This window comes from Cupressus sempervirens, chromosome 11, assembly GCF_028749045.1.
Source record: "Cupressus sempervirens isolate cs-2001-9-10 chromosome 11, ASM2874904v1, whole genome shotgun sequence".
Lineage (NCBI taxonomy): Eukaryota > Viridiplantae > Streptophyta > Pinopsida > Cupressales > Cupressaceae > Cupressus > Cupressus sempervirens.
This window is the reverse complement of record NC_143128.1, coordinates 269,034,520-269,053,108: the sequence shown is the minus strand read 5'-3', so window position 1 is coordinate 269,053,108 and position 18,589 is coordinate 269,034,520. Positions and strand designations below refer to the sequence as shown.

The following is an 18,589-nucleotide window of genomic DNA, read 5'->3' as shown; positions in this document are numbered from 1 at the left end:
AACTGCATCAACTATGGTCTTATTCATTTTGTATGCAATACCATTATTTTGTGGAGTCCTTTGAGCTAACATTTGTCTCTTGATTCCATCCTTTGCCACAGTATTCAATAAACTCTTATGAAGTAGATTGTCCTCCTCTTCAAACCTTGAGCACTTCAAGCTTTCACTTGTTTTATTCTGAACAAGTGCTTTGAACACTTTGAACTTATAGAAGGCTTTAAACTTATTCTTCAAGAAAGTCACCCATATCATCCTTGAGTAATCATCAATAAATAACACAAAGCATTTATCATAATGGTAACTTCCTATCCTCATACCCACAAAGATCAGTATTTACTAAATCCAATGTGTTCTCAGATGATAATGTCTAACTACTGAAAGTAGAACTTGCTGATTTACCCAAGTGACATTCTTTGCACATTATATTGTTTGGCTTTACTAGTTGTGGCAATCCCCTAACTACATTTGACTTACTAACTTTGTTCATATCATGAAAGTTCACATGGCAGAACCTTTTATGCCATAACTAATTTTCGTCAACTCTGGCAACCAAACAACTATTAGCAATAGTGTTTAGATGGAATAAATGACCTTTAGTTTGCCTTCTGATAGCAATCAAATCTCTTGAGCTTCCAAGTATCCGACATATACCTCCTTTGAGCTCTAGATGATAACCTTTCTCATTCAACTGACTGACAATCAACAAATTATCTTTCAGACCTTCTACCAAAGAGACATCATCAAGATTGCTTTTTCCATTTATAGAGATTGATCATTTACCTTTTACCAAGCAGGGTGAGTTGCTCCCAAAGTTGACCACACCACCAAAAAATTCTTCCAACTTTGTGGACTTACATTTGTCACCGATCATGTGATGTAGGCATCCACTGTCAATAACCCATTCATTACACTATTCCATGTTAAGAATGCCTTTTCACCTTTTGAGGGATGTTCTACTGAAACAAATACCACCTTTACTTCTTAATTATCTTTAGACTCTTCATCGGTTACACCTTCATCTACTGCAAGTCTGCAACATAACATTGCTTCTTTGCTTTTTCCTTGAATCTCCTGATCACTCTCTACTCACCATTAGGACACCTAACAGCAATATGTGATATCTTATTGCATGAGAAACACTTCAAGGGTACCTTTCCTTTCTACCTATTGGTACCTCTAGGCAGTCTCTTTGCAAGTGATACTTCAAATTCTTCTTGATTTCTTTAATCTTCAAAAATTGATTCAAGTTCTTTGGAATAATTGATTGATTCATGACTTCTCTCTTTACCATTCTTCACCAAAACCATAGACAAAGAGGCCTTGAAAGCTACTTCAACGTTAGGAATACTATTATCATAGTTACTCAATTCAAAAGCAATAAGCTTACCAATCAATCAATCAATGGAGACATTATTTAATATCTATAGTTCTTAAGTCATGAATGGTATTAACTAGTAATAGAGTTCTCAACTTCTTACTTACCACATCCTCTTCTTCAATGTTTCCACCTACACTTTTGATAGCATCAACTACTTCCTTTATCCTTTGACCATATTAAGTAATGTTCTCAATTTCCACCATTTTTATGTCTTCATATTTGCCCTTTAGACTAACTATCTTGGCTTTTTGCACATGTTTGTCTCCACCACAAATTAGTTTCCGCTTTTCCCAAAGCAGTCTCAAATCCATGTATATCAATGTATTCAATGTCAGATAGAGTACTTACTATAGCTTCCAATGCCTGTATGTTTTCCTATTAAACCTTCAATTAATTTGCACTAAGAGTTAGAGCAAGAACTACATATTTAGTCTCAACATGATTCCAAAAATGTGGGCTTCTACCTTTTAAGTAAATCTTCATCTGGTCGCTACATATTGTGTAGTTATCCCTTCTAAACTTGGGACCTTCTTTCTTCATCATTGGATATTTTCCCCAAGCTGTTAAGCTTAGCACAAAGAAGACCAAAGCTTTGAGACCAATTGCTAGTATTATAAGGTCCAAGATTACTGAGAGAGGGGAAGGGTGAATCAGTAATCTACCAAATCAAATATTTTCATTAACCATTCAGCAACATTCATTCACTTTTAAGCTGTGTATCAACAAACAATGAAACACATGAAACCATCCAACTCTGAAACACAAAAACACCAGTATTTTTGTCATGGAAACCCTTGGTTAGAGTGAAAGACTATGGTGGAAATCAGTGCCCACAATTGTTTGCACTCTTTTGAAGGACACCCGGTTAAAGGCATAGCCTTGTTAGGAGCTTTACAAATTCCCTGCTAGAGTCACCCGATTAAGGGTTTACCTCGTTAGAAGCTTTACCCTATTAGGAGTAAATCGGTTAGGAGTTTCCAATCCTAATTAAAGAGCCACCCGGTTAGGGATTTCAACTTCAGATCTGTTAGGATCTATACACTTAAGGGATTATCTTGGAAAGCCTTTTAGGATTCAACAAGTACAATGATCTTAGAATAGCAATACACTTTTGCTTGTACAAATCAAATTAAGCACAATCTCTGGCTCTCTTGCAGATTATCCACAGCTTTCTCCCGATCGCACATGTTGTGTGGTTTTCACACTATTGTCCCATTGCAAATGGGGATCCCCTCTTTCACTTAAGCCAGTAGGAGTCTGTCTTAGATGCTTTTAGTTGGCAACATTTTCAAGTCTCTGAGATTTTGGTTCATTGGGAAGCAAGTTTTGCTCTTGGGCTTGTACAAGTATTTTGATGCCAATTAGAGGAATTTCATAGTCCAAGTCCAAGTGTAAATTTTTGGTTCGGGAGAGATGGGTTTCTATGTTGGAAAAGGGGACAAGGTTTGTGAGAGAATCAAGTTTTGGTGAAAATTTCGGATCTTCCAAAATCTCCCCTTTGGTGGAAATTTCGTATCTTTCAAAATCTCCCTTTTAGTAGAAATTTTGGATCTTCTAAAATTTATCCCCTTCTCATTTCTCCCAAAACTCTTAGAACTTGGACTTGTTATTTGGGGCCAACTCAAGCATTGCAATTTTAGAATGATGAGGGGAAGAATTTGATAATTTTTCCAAAGGATTTTCCCTTCGTTGGAAATTTTGCAAGTTTAGAATTTTACACCGGTGGAAATTTTGCATCTTCCGAAATTTCCCCACATTGAGTCTCTCAGGTTTTGCCATCCTCTAAGACATTAGTAGATCGATTTATGGCATGAAGGCAACATCATGACCGAGAGTAAACCAAGAAATCGCCAAGGAGCATTAGAATGAAGAAACTTTAAGAACTCCAAGTCTTGGTGGAAATTTCAGATCTTCCAAAATCCCACCTTCAATGGAAATTTTGAATCTTTCGAAATCTCCCCATCAATGGAAATTTTGCATCTTTTCGAAATTTCCCCAACCATCATCCTTTGTTAATCGTCAAAACCATCTTACCTCTCTTCAAGAAAACAAACGTGAGGAGAGAGAAAGTGACGATAATTAGAAATAAAAGTAATAATAATAATAAATTGTTTTGGATTGTGGTGAGATAAAAATCTGCCTCTACTTTGCAAGTTGGTTGGTTACAAATTGGGATTAAGATTGATGTGTTTTATTTTCAAGATTTTTCCCACAAGTTTAATGCTTTTCTCTGTTGTTTTGCAAGGTCAATTCAAGGAGAAGGGTTGAATTGAAATTCATTCTTGGGAAATCTTGGAGAATCCTAGCATTGTTGGTGCACATACCCTCCATCATCATGCCAATGAGAAGGAACCTGTAGGGCAAGGTGATGATCAAGGCCTCAAAACTTCAGGTGGGTACTACAAGGAGACAACTCAAGCCTGGGGAGGACTCAAGTGAGAAGGATTCATGGTCAAGCCATCAACCTACAAACTCAAGTCAAAATCAAGAGGAAATTCAAGAAAGCACGGAGGATCCAACCACATGAGGAAATATCTAAGGAATATTAAGAGAGATCAAGTTCACATTTTCACGAAGATGAAGTGGTTCAAGTTGATTCCACGGGGAAATTTCGAAGCATGGAGAATATCATAAACGTTGGGAGATACTCTAAAATCCAAGACTCCAACCACACAATAAGGATGATGAGGTGGCAATTGTTTGTCTCCTCCAATCAGAAAATTTCAGTTTCAAGCACAATCAATAACAACATGCCAAGTATTACATCCCAAAATTTGACTTAATTAGAATAAGCTATAGCCATTGAGATGATTATTTAAAAACTGTCATTTTCTTGATCATGTGAAAAGAGGAAGTTATATTTAATTGCTTATTTCATGCGAAAGTGATTGTTATAATACTTGTTTATGGAGATGGTAGTTAACTGTTGTTTTATTTTAATTACTTGTTATTGATGATGGTGGTTAACTATTACTACAGTTATTTTGTGATATATTTTAATATTAATTTAAATGGGAGAACTTGTTATTATAGTGGAATTGTTGCATTAATGGTTGCAAGAGTAGACGAAGGGGAGAAAGCATTGTTAAACAGGATTTAAAGAATGGGGTACTACTTTAGTCCATTTGTCTGATCACCAGATATGGCCTCTAACTACCTTGGTAAGGAACTAGTGACTTCATAATAGGGTACACACATTGGACACACATGAGCTACTTGGACAACATATAAAACATATATATTTAATCATAATCAAAATTCATGTTAAGAATCATTACCTTTGTTGTTTTGTGATGTCACCACCATTGTTTTTTATCTTCACCTATATATATGTACACACACACACACACACACACACACACACACACACACACACACACATATATATATATATATATATATGTATGATACCACAATGATATTAAAATAATATCTATAGTTCGTACCTATTAATATATGTATATATACACATGTGCGTATATCAAGAGTACATGTTGGTAAAATAAATCATATTTCTCCGAACTACACATGTATAGATATACGTATTTTAATGGATGGGACCTTAGATATAATAATAGCATGATGGAATCATTTGAAAATTATATATATATATATATATATATATATATATATATATATATATATATATATATATATATATATATATATATATATATATATATATAAGTTTTTCAAAAGGAATTCTTTAATAATTCAAACTTATAGCTCTCCATGAGAGGCGACCATGTACACTTGGCATCACCTTTTCTTTTAAATCGGTGAACTTGAAACTGATGGTCTTGATCAAAACTGCCACCTTGGGCCACAGCTTGCTTGAGCCTAAAAAAGATTTAAAACATTTCACATCTAGCGAAGACGACATTCTTCTCCTTATCTCTTTTCTTACTATTCAATTTATGCACCAAGCATAATAACTCTGATTCAACACGAGCTTCTCCAAACAATAATCGCATTTCATTCACAATCAAGTCCGCTTGAATCACTCAACAGAGGCTCCTTAAATCCCACAAGCATTCGTTCAAGTTATGTTGGTGTTTATATATTCTTTTCTTCATACCTCTTAATCAATGCAAATATTTCTTGATGGATAAATCATGCATCCAACTCTCATCAATTACACATTAGATGTACATTCATTGTTTATACACTCGGCTTATGTTCTGCCGACCCTTTTTTTCATTCAAGATCAATGCAAACTATCAATATCAGATTGGGGCCGATATACAATATGAAAGATTTTCATAAAAAAACAAGTATTTTCCTTTTTGTGATAAGTTTTTGATTTGTCTTTTGTTTGAAAAAGTGTGGTTCTAAATCATAAGAACGAATGATGCCTGATTTAAAGTACATCTTTCCATCAGTTGTTTACTAGTAGTGTACCTGCCAATGGATAGAATTCCATGATTAACAAAGTTGAACAACACCAAGGACTCGCCCTAAATAGAATGGCCAATGAAAGAGGGTGAAGAAGTAAAGAAATCCCTGTAAGGGAAGAACAGGAATCAGAACTACCATAGATGATAACACAATAAATTTTATAATAAACTTCTCCAGATTTCCCAAGTAAGCTCATGTTTGTCCAATTATATACCCTGTTGTCAAGTCGAGCGGTGGTGATCGAGCATCATAAACCCATCTAAATCCTTGGCCAAGGTCGTTTTGAGGCATGCTTGCCTTCCATTTGATCACATGATGCCAATGGTGCCAGTTACTCAAGCATGCCAGCCTGTTACTGAGCGGACATTCTAAACACAGGTATGCTTGATGGATGGACTGATAGTGCCCCAAGCCTAACCCTAAAGTAGGGAGGGTCTTTCTTGTCAAAAGATTGTGTGGGGATTAATAAAGTTCGTGGTTGGGAGGTTAAGCCTATGTCAATGTTTCTCCTCTTACCAGAAAGTCGAGGCTTGCATAACGACTTCAGATACCTCAATTAGATTCAGTATGCTTTCTTTTATAAATCCTATCTTGCAAGTTCATTTATCATAATCATTATATTATTTATGGGATAGATGGAAATGATTAGTTTCTCTTGAATCATTGTAGAAATCAATTAGTTATTTCAGTTTTTCAAAGAGTAATGTAGTTATTTTTCACATGAAATGGACTGTTAGGTGTACAAGATGCTTACTTCGGTAATATGGTTATTTGGATCTAGTTACGAAATTCAAAATTAAGTACATATTTGATATGTTACACCAAGTGTCCTATTTTCCCATATCAAAATCATTGTAATTCTCTTATTGGACCATAAATTAGTGCCTTCGTGTAATTGGTTGGAAATTTGGCAACCCTAATTAGGGTTTGTGGGAAGAAATCTCAGCCCTTGATATTTAATCAATCTTGGCCCTTCATTGTAATTGAACAACTATAAAAGGCCAAGGCCCTCTCATTTGTCATTCATTAGTTTAGGGGGTACGATTAGAAAGTTATAGTAGAATAGGCTAGCTAAGGGAGAGACTTGATGAAGTTGTTGCTACAATAATTTTCAAAGTAATGTATAATTCATTGTTGATTTTTCATGGTGGATTACTTAATATTGCTTTGTAGCATTGCATGGTTTCCTCAATCTTTCACTTGGAGTAGATTTATTTTCATGTTGAATTAGTTTAGTTGAATGGAAGTTATTGTGGATGTTTACTTGTTTGACTCAAACAAATCCGAGCCACTAACCTCTTGCCAATGGTAAGAGTACATTGCATGGTAAGCCGATGAAAACACTTAACTTCGAATGATATTTAATCTTTAGTTTGCATCTAGATGATGGGATTGGAGAGAGGATATTGATGTGAAAATCATTTGTGTATTACTTACAAGCTTGCACTAGGTGGGTGTAGCCATTGGTGAGCTGACATCTAGTAGAGTCTGAGTCATCCATGATTGCTTTCATTCCTAGTTAGTGGTAAAAGTAGTAGTAGAAGTTAAGTTTAGTTTGAAGTAGAAGGGTTGTAAAATCAAAACTACATCTTCATTACACAATGTAGAGCCAAATCTTTAGAGGTACAATAGTTGATATCCATTGAATGAATAGCATAAATCCCTTTATGATAAATAGCATATCACATCATAAAACAGAGTGAAGTCCACAATTAAGAAGGAATCTTGAAGTCATTTCATGATCTTAGTTTGCAAGCTTAGCACCAGAGATGAGCTTATATCAAGAGAGGATTGAGTGTTTGGTGTAAGTCCCATTGTGATAACCAACATATCACATTATAAAATTGAGTGAAGTCCACAATTAAGAAGGAACCTTGAAGTTATTTCATGATCTTACTTTGCAAGCTTAGCATGAGAGATGACCTTATATCAAAAGAGGATTGAGTATTTGGTGTTTCTCCTCGAAACATTAAGTATTTGATTTTGCATGTTGTAGAGGAACAAAACTCACATCAAAAGCCCAACATCCACGATCTACAACTTCACAATTTATCAATCTAGACAAATACATTTTTCACTTTCTAGGGCAGCCACTACCATAAGCAAAATGAGTTACGTTTGAATTTCATTCTTTGAATCTTCATGATTCACTTGATCCACCAAAATGTATTACCAAACCCTAAACTTAACATTTACAAATCCACATTGCCTCCAAAAGCAATCACACATCAATTTGATCAAGATCACTCAAACCTTTTTACTCTTTCCAACATGCTTCCATAACTTTGAGAAATTCTATCACCATGTCGATATGAGTCCACCTCATTGTTACACATCTAATCAGCCACATCACCACGACACTTAGAACACAAAAAGATTCACCACAACCAACCCTAATTGCTTCATCTTCTTGAAATTTCTTCCTCTGCGCTCCTATTCTTGAAATATCTTCCCCTATCATTAATCTTCTTCAACCTTGAACAAACTTGCTATTGTCCCCTTCATTTTACCTCAAAATGATCTTGGCGGGTTTAAAGAGGTAAGTTGGAACTACTTCCAAGCTAGTTGGTTTTCCATTAAGAACCTGAAATTCATCAAGTTCTTCGACGCAAATGAGACACGACGCTAGTGTAATGTCCCCATTTTTAGCAAGTTCCTGCACTTGACTTGGTCAAGTCATCATCGCAACCCTCATGAACTGACAGTGGGATATGAGGGTCTCAATTGTGAGGTTATAGGTTTTTCATTAGCCTATGGTGTGTTCTCGCTCTATTTGAGGGACTTACTATTTATGGTAAGTCAATATATTGGTTCAGATGAGTTTAGTTGAGTTAGAAGAGTTGAGTGATGTTCTCAGTTTTTATTTCAGGCTTCTAGTTTGGGCTCCAAGAATCTTGGAGGGAGCATCTATTTATAGTAAGTCACTCCGTTAGGTTCATTCATCATCTTTGGTGTTGTCAGATTTCAATTGTAATGCCTCTTCAATTGTTTTCACAAGATGAGTGAATTATTATTAGTATTCATCTAAATATGCTGAGGTTGCTATTTTTGTTAGTGTTGTTGGTTGGTCACCTTAGTAACATAGCTCGTTGGAATTGGGACAAAAAGTTTTAAATCATGGGAACAAGAAACAATGGCCTTGCATGTCAAAATATTAATTTATGATGGAAAAAGTCATTTTGCAACCAAAAGCAATTAATAAATTATATTAATGGCACTTTATTATATTTTAATGTTGTGTAAGTGGAGTTCTTTTGGGAAACTGGTGCCATATGGAGATTATAAATATGAGGACATTTGATGATCTTATCTTTCTTTGTTGTCTTTGTGACGCTTCTGAAGTTCTGAATTTTTGTGCCCTTGCTGAAGTATAAGGGTCTATTGTAAGGATTTGTTATCCACTACTGAAGTATAGTGGAAGATTGTCTGAAATTGGTAGTGCAAATTTCTGTTGACGTATAGCATATTCATTTTTCTTCTCAACTACATTAACTGTGCAAGAGAAATTGATGTTTGTGAGTGAATTGGTTTGATTCGAAAGGGTTTGGAGATAGAAATTATAAGTTGCAAACCTGTGTTTTCCTTTGGATTTTGATGTTTTCTTTACTAGGGTAGTGTCTATTACATACTATTTATGATCTACCTTAAGTTGGAGGAAGCATATTGTTGTACGTTGCTCCTCATACAAATCTATGGCAATTTTATATATACAATAGTCACCTACAGGTTCTTCATTTAATTGCAAATTTCATGAGATTTTTGTTGTGTTTCAGTCATTAGATTGCATTCCAAGTGTTTGTAAAAATGTCTATTGGTTGTAGATGCACATTTCACAAGCTAAAATGTAACAAAAGAATTTTCATAACCAATTCAAAGACATCTGAAGATCTATATCTTCTAACAATTACAAAGTAACTGATTCCATTTCACATGACAAAGACTTCTTTTTAGCAATAACAGTATTAATATTCGATTAAACGACTATTACTAATCCAACCATATTTTCATGTTCAGCTGAAATAACGAGAAACATATTCATTGTAAATAATTTAACCATTTCTAGCTGATAACATATTCAGCTGAAAAAATAAAGCAACAACTATCTTCCTTAATTGAAATCATGCTTAACTGAAAGTATACATATTCTTACTCAAACTTAGATGGCAATTAATTACCTTAATTGAAATAAAAAGGCTATCTACTATTCATGCTAGATGATTAACAAGTAAAAGAATGAAAAATATACAGTAATAACGGAGGATCCTTTATCTGGTTGTGCAAGCTTTGGCATTGGTGAGAGGAGAAGCATTGACATAGGCTTAACCTCCCAACCTCAGACCATACTTATCCCCACATGTCCTAACATATTAGAATGGCCCTCCCTACTTCAAGACCGGGCTTGGGATGTTCTTCAATCCAGCCATCCGAGTTATCGAGTGGTTTTGAGTGCCCAATCAGTTATACCTATATAACTGATGTCTACGAGCATCAAGTGATCATAAGATTGGCACATATGCCTATAAACTACCTTGGCCAAGGATTTCCATTTGGGTTCAACGACCCGATCACCACCACTCGACTTGACAACAGATTCCATTATAGGGACAACATGAGCTATTAAGTGTTTCATTACATAGTTATTCATATCTAATTTCATTCTTGGTTCTTGCAAGTTAACTCCACCTCTTCACCATTTCAATGGCTTCATTGTCGGTGAATCCTAGGTGTTAGAGAATCTAAGAGTACTCTGATCTTTGTTTTGGAAATTATATCAGCATGTTTATTGATGTCAGTTCATACAATCATTTTAAGTATCAATAGCTATCATTCGAATTTATAAAAGATGTTTAGTCATGTAGTTCTTCAATGAACTCTATGTAATGTAAGAGACCAACAGCATGGTTTGTGAATTAATCTCAGTTTACAATGCATAGCCAGCTACAGTCAGACATTCAAATCAGGAAAGAAAGAAGTTATGAATATGAAAACATATTTTGCATTATTCTCAGTTCTAACAATAAGTAGCCGACAACAATTAGAGAAGGAAGAAACTATGAATTACAAATGCATATGTTATATTTCTTTCAGCCCTAGCAATGTGTAGCCGACTACAGTCGGTCATATACTCAGCAAAAGGACTCTTATGAAATCCGATTGCATTTAATCATGACCTATGATTGGGATTGAAGTTGGTCTGGACGTGGCTCCTCCCATCCTTGGCCGAATCCCCTGTTCGGCAAATTGTTTCACCCGCTAGCTCTAAGACTCGGTTTGTGGGATACAAACGTTGGCGGAGTAAGGAAGAGACTATGATACGGGGTGTGCTAACAAAATGAATGATTCGACTGAGAAGGAAACTCACAGCTTGAATGATCCACACGGCTTGGATGGAAAACGTAGCAGACATGGAAATAGGTTGATGCTGCCTTGGTCGTTTCACGGCTTCTTTAAAGGCTTCCCGAGACTCCTCAGCTTCTATCCGTTTCCAAGATGTCTATTCGAATTCAGAAACATAAATTCGATTTGAAAATAAAATAATAAATGAAGAGGGAAAAGAAATAAGGAGAAAGGAGGAGTTGAAGAGTTATAATTTTTATTTTATTATAATAATATGTTCTTATATATGTTTACATAAGTATATTGATGAGGTGACATCATTAGATTATATTATTATAATTTATTGGTGTCATTTCATTTTTATATTTATGTGTTCGTATGTAAGTGTTTATTATAATGATATGATAAAAATTAATAAACAATCTCTTAAGGTATGTATTATAATTTAATTTAGCTTATTTTATGTTTTTTCCTATATTGTTTCCTTTATAGCTCATGCAAGTCCCATAATGTAACCTGTGGACAAGTCATCGTATCCCTTCCAAGGAAGTCTAGGGTCATACCTACCAATCCTGATGACTGAACCAAACGAACATCCTATTTCGATGATTCCCTTTAGCAATGCTTCCCCTCTCTTCAGTCTTCTCCTACAATCACCCATGTAAAACATTCTCGCCAAAATATTAATTCCATAGTAATTCAAAATAAAATATATTAATCGTTAATTCAAATCAAACAACTGCTAATCATCTAATAACAGTTACAGGTTACCGACCATTTCATCAACAGTTAGTACAATGTATATAAATAACTAACTCATTTCACATGATCATGAAAAGAATAATTCATCAACAGTTGGTACAACATATACAAATAACTAACTCATTTCACATGATCATGAAAGAAATAATTCGTTAAACCAACAGTTATTATCAAATTAAAAATTAGGGCAAAATTTGGGATGTAACATGAAATCACATGTATGTATTTGAATGGTCAAAAAAATATTACGAAATGTCAAACTATTAATCTTGTGAAGAAATATTGATGTTTAATTAAGCTACCACCTGTTGAGGGTTATTACAGCTGGAAATGAACAAGTTTTCTCCTCTTATTTGTACTTGAATTTTTTGCATTTTTTGATCAAGGCCAGAAGTCTTCGCTCATGTTTACCTAACCATTTCACTCACTGATTCTCATTTACCATTCTTGACTTAAATTTGAATTGTGACCTTCCAAATTCCGCTTACAACAGCCTGATTCTACAACAACATTTTGATATCACCTTGCAACTTGAGGACAATTGACAACATTTTGACACCGTTTACACTTGAGTAATTTTTCACAACTTCGCCCTCATGTCTACTATTTGATCAAGATTCCCTCCAGACTTGACAAAACACTACAAGCTTTCAGACTGCTAGGAGACTAAAAGACCAATATTACTACCAATCTAGACAAAACTAACAAACACCTAAGACAAACTAAGCCAAACTAAACCAAGAAAGCAAGAAAAAGAGGGGGGGCCCATTTGCAAACACAAGTCACAACCAAACTCATGAGGCATTGCACCTAATGGAAATTGTACATCATTCCCCCCCATTACATCACCCTTCTCTCTTCTTATGATCAAAGATCCATTTCTTACTTACCTTAATAACTAACCCGTAGAGGGCTAGGAGAGAAGATAGCAGTAGGATGCCTTTAACTCGACCATAGGCTCAAGAATGGAATCTTCATCTCCCTTGGTCTCATGCAGTCCTTAACCAATCTCACAAGGTGGTGTATCTAGTAATGTGTCACCATTCCCCCTCCTTGCACTTCCTCTCCTTCCTAATATGATTTATTATTGCAGGTATATGATATTGTAAACATACATTTATTCTGGACATGTTTGTTCTAAGCATATAAATATATCAGATAATTGCATATGTTTTATTCTAAGCATATAAAATATATCAAAAATTCAAATATGCCCATTCTATGCATATAAGTATATCAGACATAAAGTCTGCAAGAAATATTAATAGTCACATCCATTCAAACATGCATCAGCGGTATATTTATTCTGTCATACCATAGTAAGCAAAAACATCACTGCGACCTGTTCCCTTTTTAATTATATTTGATTTGATGATGTCTGTTGTCTGTCTTTGGATTTTTTCTGCGGATGATGCCTCTCTTGGAATCAATCCTTGAGCCCTTTATGCCTTCTTAGGATGGAAGAGGCGTGTCTCTTCCCTTAGCACCCCTTCTGTAGTCACTTCGTTTCCAGATCACACCCCTTTGTTACTTTTATTATATTATATTTCAAAATTGATTATGCGTATTGGGAGTCAGCCTAAGTAATTAGTCACTGCTTATACAGATCGGCCTTAAAATAGTCAGCTATATTATTAATTAGTTCTTAATGTGTCAGCCTTCATGAGTTAGTTGTTTTACTTTATAATCTAATTGTGATAGTTGTTAAAGAAGATCCCCCCTCTTTAATATAATCGCTGCTATTCGATTGCTGGGTTCTTGCAACTAGGGCTTCAGACAGCGGATATGCTAATCTATTTGCGAATAAAATTTCAAGAATTACTATTGGATAGTTTTGAAGATGTTTTTCCATTATCCCTATTTTGGTATACTACACATTTTAGGCCAAAACTTTGTCATTTCACTGACTTGTGACCATCTGTGTTATTTCTATTGTCTGTCTTCAGTCAAGTAATAGTGTTCAATGCATCTGGTGAGGAGATCAAAGTTTGGATCATGAAGATAAATGCAAGCAATCATCCAGTAATGTAGAATGTTCCTTGACAGTTAATACATAGGAGTGTGGCTCTGTGAGGTGAAGCATTACATTCAAAGAAACAATTGCATCTCATGATAAGGCACATGTCAAATAGAAGGTTAGCATAATATATTCAAATTCAAAATTTCCAGGGCACAAAATATAGGTGCACTCAATTCTTTAGCACTGATAAAGTATCTTAAGGTATAGTTATGTAATAGAAAATATTCTGTTGTCAAAGTCAATCATGTTAAATTTCAAACAGATTTGTATAAGGTGTGAGTTTATTTAATGAGCTTCCTATATGTATATGTATAAATTCAGAAGTATCTTTAAAATATAGAGCTTCTTTCACTATATTATTTCAATGAACTCTGAATCAAAAAAAATTAATAATATATGAATAGTTGCAGAAATTTGATGGGATTTATCAAGTTTCTGAAATCATCCTTCCCCTTCCATGGCAGATTAAACTCACGATATTAAAAAAAGCTATTGACTGTTTAGGGAATTTTTTCACTGAAAAGTTGTCTTAAAACTTTGAAAATCATGACTTCCTTTAAAAGCACTCAGGATTGTTGTTGGGTTATTAGCATTTGTTAGTATTGTGTCAAGGGGTTGGCAGTTAGCCAATGGTTACCAACAGTTGCCACCCAAAACCTCTCTATATATGCATTGAATTTACCTTTGGTTGTGGTGATGGAATGTTATGTGTGGTAATAGTACTGTCCCTGAGATATATTGTAATAATTCTAAAAGCAATGAATAAACAGTTCCATGTTCTCTCAAATACATTGTATATGCTAACTATTATGTTCTATATGCACTCTATTTTGTTCTAAACAGACCCTACAGAGAAAACATTCGGTGCTGCTGCCGGCGATCGAACCCGAGACACTAGTGTGACACACAGGAATACTTAAAAAAACTATGTTTCCACTCAAATCAATTGAGTCTGATTGGCAAAGAGAGGAACCATTTCTAATGGAAAACAATGAAGCTTGGTCGAATCCACAAGCAATTTGAACTAATATGATAATACCTGATTCTGAGAAATTTCATACCTATGTATATCTGCCAAATTCGCCACATGGCTATTATATATTGGCTATTTTTAGATGTTACTCTAGAAGCTCTAATTTTACTTGAAATTCATCCTTACAGCAATCTATTTGAATGTTTCCTAATTTGGAATTTGGAATTTGAAGACAAAACTGTATAATATAATAAGCTTGCTTTCTGCACAATAAAACTATATAGTGTCGAAGTACTAGCTAGCTTTATGAATTAATTATTTCACAAAACATTGTAAACTCTTATAAATAAATGTCATTTGTACTGAAATAAAAGGAAGAGAGAATGAATAGAAGTTTGCATGCCTATTTTACTATTGCCTCTACTCTTTTATCTTTTTGAAATCTTGTGTGTGTGATTAGGAAAATAAAATTTGTATTGCTAATTTCAATCAAGAATGTTTGTTGCAGCTTCCCACGTACTTCCCTTTATACGACATGTTTAATCTTGTTAGCATCCTTTGCTCAAACCAATCCAGTTCTCATGTTGTTCTCACACTTCTTTGGTCCTCTTCATCATGCGAGAAGAGTGAGCCCTTATTAGCAACTATAGGTTGTTTGCTTTAAGTCAAAAGACATAAATCTCATGAATTGAGTAAAAATATTGTCAAGCTTTGTGCCCTTTCCCAAGAACTAAAAGATAGGCAGTTATTAAATTTCATTTTGAAATGAGTCATTAAATTGTACACATTGTAAAAGGCTGGTACCTAGTCACCTTAGATTTTAGGGTGTTCGTTTTACGTTGTGTTACAAGGAGCTTCCTCTTCCAATTTGAAGAAGAGTTTGTCCTCATACAACAGTACATTTTGAGGTGCAAATTGGAACACTAACAGATATATAATGTATGATAACCAATGCATTCTCTGTGTTTTTGGTTTGGATATACAACTTTGCTAAAGATAATAGTTTGAAGAAATTCCTCCTTAATTAAAATGACACCCTAGGATGATTGACTAAGAATGACAAAACTCAAATCTACATTCTCCACAAGGCATAGACCTATATCTACAAAGGAAAATGGTATGTAAAGCAAAATTATCAATCTGCAATAGAAAATAAAATTCCTATGATGTACTCTTTAACTTTTGACTGAGTTGTATATTGTCTACTATGCATAGATGTCATCAATTGTGACATGCTCGACATCACAGATCAAGTTTCAAAATGTGAGCTTAGTTTTGTAAAGAATAATTTCAAATTCTATAAGATATTTCACAAATTATCCTCCCTAGTCAATAAACATCCCAAAGTCATCACCCATTTATCTTAAATCAAGGTTACCTGTCACGATGATGTGTGAATTATTTCCAAATGTAGAAGTCATTGCATATTTTATTATTATTATTAAATAGACAATTATTATTAATAACAACAGGGTTGATACAAAGTCACTATCCTCAGGCCTAGGATATTGGATCAACTTATGAATTGGTTTTCACATCAGATGTCAATCGAGCATGTCTCTTTTCAACATTTTCAAGAATGAAATCTTTTGGATATCCAATGTCACTTTAATTAAACCATATAAACTGATCTCGTATACACAGAAATTCTTATTGGGAGTTGAAATATGTTTGTTGTCTGCCAATATCTCCATTTTATTCATAAAAATACATATAAAGTAATGCAGGACTAAATATTTCTCAACATCAATGTATCTTCTCTTCAGAAGGCCTAGAAAGGATTTTCCCAAGTTGGAAAACAGCACAAAATAAAGATCTAGGCTACATTGTAAAATTGATAGTGTAATAAACACCTCTGTTTTAAGATCAATTCCGTATATGCAAAAGATATTTTTTATCGGAGGCCTATCCCATGGAGTAAGTGAATTTAACACAGGATCGTTGTGATAAAACCTGCCAAAAACAATTAAAACAAGCTATAAATCAAAATATGCATGTACATTAACTATTCAAAGTTTAAATGAAGACAATGCTTTGTAATTAAAAAAAGAAAAGAAAAATAAAACATTTTTGTAGATATACAATCATAAAATTAAGGCATCATCCCTCAACTCAATTGTGATTGAGGTCAATGAATAATGATTATTACACAATAATGTGTATAGGGTCATATTCTTCTAACATTTATATATTGCTCTAATATAAGATTATCAAACTCTATATATTATAAGCTTTATAAGCATATTCCATTTGAAATAATTATAAGAATATTAATTAATCATGAATAGGGGTTATTGAAAAGGTGTGATTACTAAGTATTCCTAGGTTCTATGCATAAAAGGTATTGTGGGCCATGTGGAAGTTATTACGATACTAGATAGTTTCTGTTTTCTCTCTCCTTCGTCCTTTTCTAATGGTCAGTCATTTTTTTTAATGTTTCCATAAACTCCTCTGTTCGTTATGGAAACTTTCTCTTTCACTCTACAAGAATGTTTCTATTTCCTCTCTTGTTCGTTATAGAAACATTCTCTTGTGTCTTGTATATATAGATCATTCATGATCTTTTTTTAATAACACATTCATTATTTTACCATAATAGAAGTAAGGAGAATTATCTCTAGGTTCCACTCTATTTATTAATTTAATAATGTGCCACATTTGTTTGTGATTTAATAAAATGATGCATTTATGTGATTTTTTATCCGAAAGAATTTCCCCATGGATATCTTGTGTATTATTTACATTTATGGTTGTATGATTCTCATCTTATTTATTTATATCTTGTTTATAATGATTGGTATCGTAAGATCCTAAATCCTAACATGATATCAAAGCAAGTTAGGCTATGCTAATAATTTTTATAGGAAAAATATAAAAGTTGATGAGAAGCCTCCTTATACTCAATCAACATTAATGATATATATCACTTTGTAGTTTCAAAATACTACAAATCAACCTACCACGTTCAAGTGTATTTTGTAAAGCTAGTTTGAAAAAAAAGATAATTTTCTTTTAGCAATTTTTTTCCTAATTTATTTCCTGAATTGACATGAAAAAAGAATGAATTTTATGACATACATTTTTTAAGATTAAAATTTAATTTTTTATTTCAATTAACAATTTTTTTTAAGAGCTACAAAGGATTCTTTGTCATTTCTTTGGTAAATATTCCTTCTTATATCATTGTCTTGTAAAATAAGATACAACCCATCAAAAAAAAGTCACAATCTTGAAAAGAAAAGATATCATTGTCTCATTTTAGTAAATGCCAATTAAAGAAAGAGTCATGACCTTGAAGGAATGAGTAGACTTCATATTTTATGAATTTTATAAAACAACTTATGTGCTCAACAAAAACGTCATCAATTATGATAATTCTCATTAATGTTTCTATTCAAAAATGTGTATAAATATCATTGAACATAATGCCCAAGCAGAACACCCTTCTCCTTGGAAAGAAAGTAATCAACCGTTCTTTGAGACATCAATAGTCTTTCACCTATGAACAATAGTTATTTCAATGTTGTTCCAATAAAATCTTAGACTACAGTGATTCATGATCTTCTTCAGGCAATCCAAATCATCTCTAAGCTTCATGTCAAGGGTATTGAAAATCACCAGAGAGAAACACCCATTCTTTGTGGTCCTCCTTTTTGTTAGGAAGCCAATCTAGGATCTTGAACTGTCTAGGATTCATCACTATTTTTTCCAATTCTTATGC

At 33.8% G+C, this 18,589-nt stretch overlaps 1 protein-coding gene across 2 annotated transcripts in view; it reads right to left on the bottom strand.

Annotated features, from left to right (window-relative positions):
• The window catches only part of PSAT1 (phospholipid sterol acyl transferase 1), a 285,872-nt gene that overhangs the window by 86,480 nt on the left and 180,803 nt on the right, over positions 1–18,589 (bottom strand). For both annotated transcript variants that reach the window (XR_016358477.1, XM_089808807.1), the window contains exon 8: positions 16,722–16,821. Coding sequence is in view for 1 of the 2 variants with exons in the window: in XM_089808807.1 (XP_089664933.1) it covers positions 16,722–16,821 (100 nt within the window). In the remaining variant the exon portion in view is untranslated. The remainder of the gene's footprint in view (positions 1–16,721; positions 16,822–18,589) is intronic.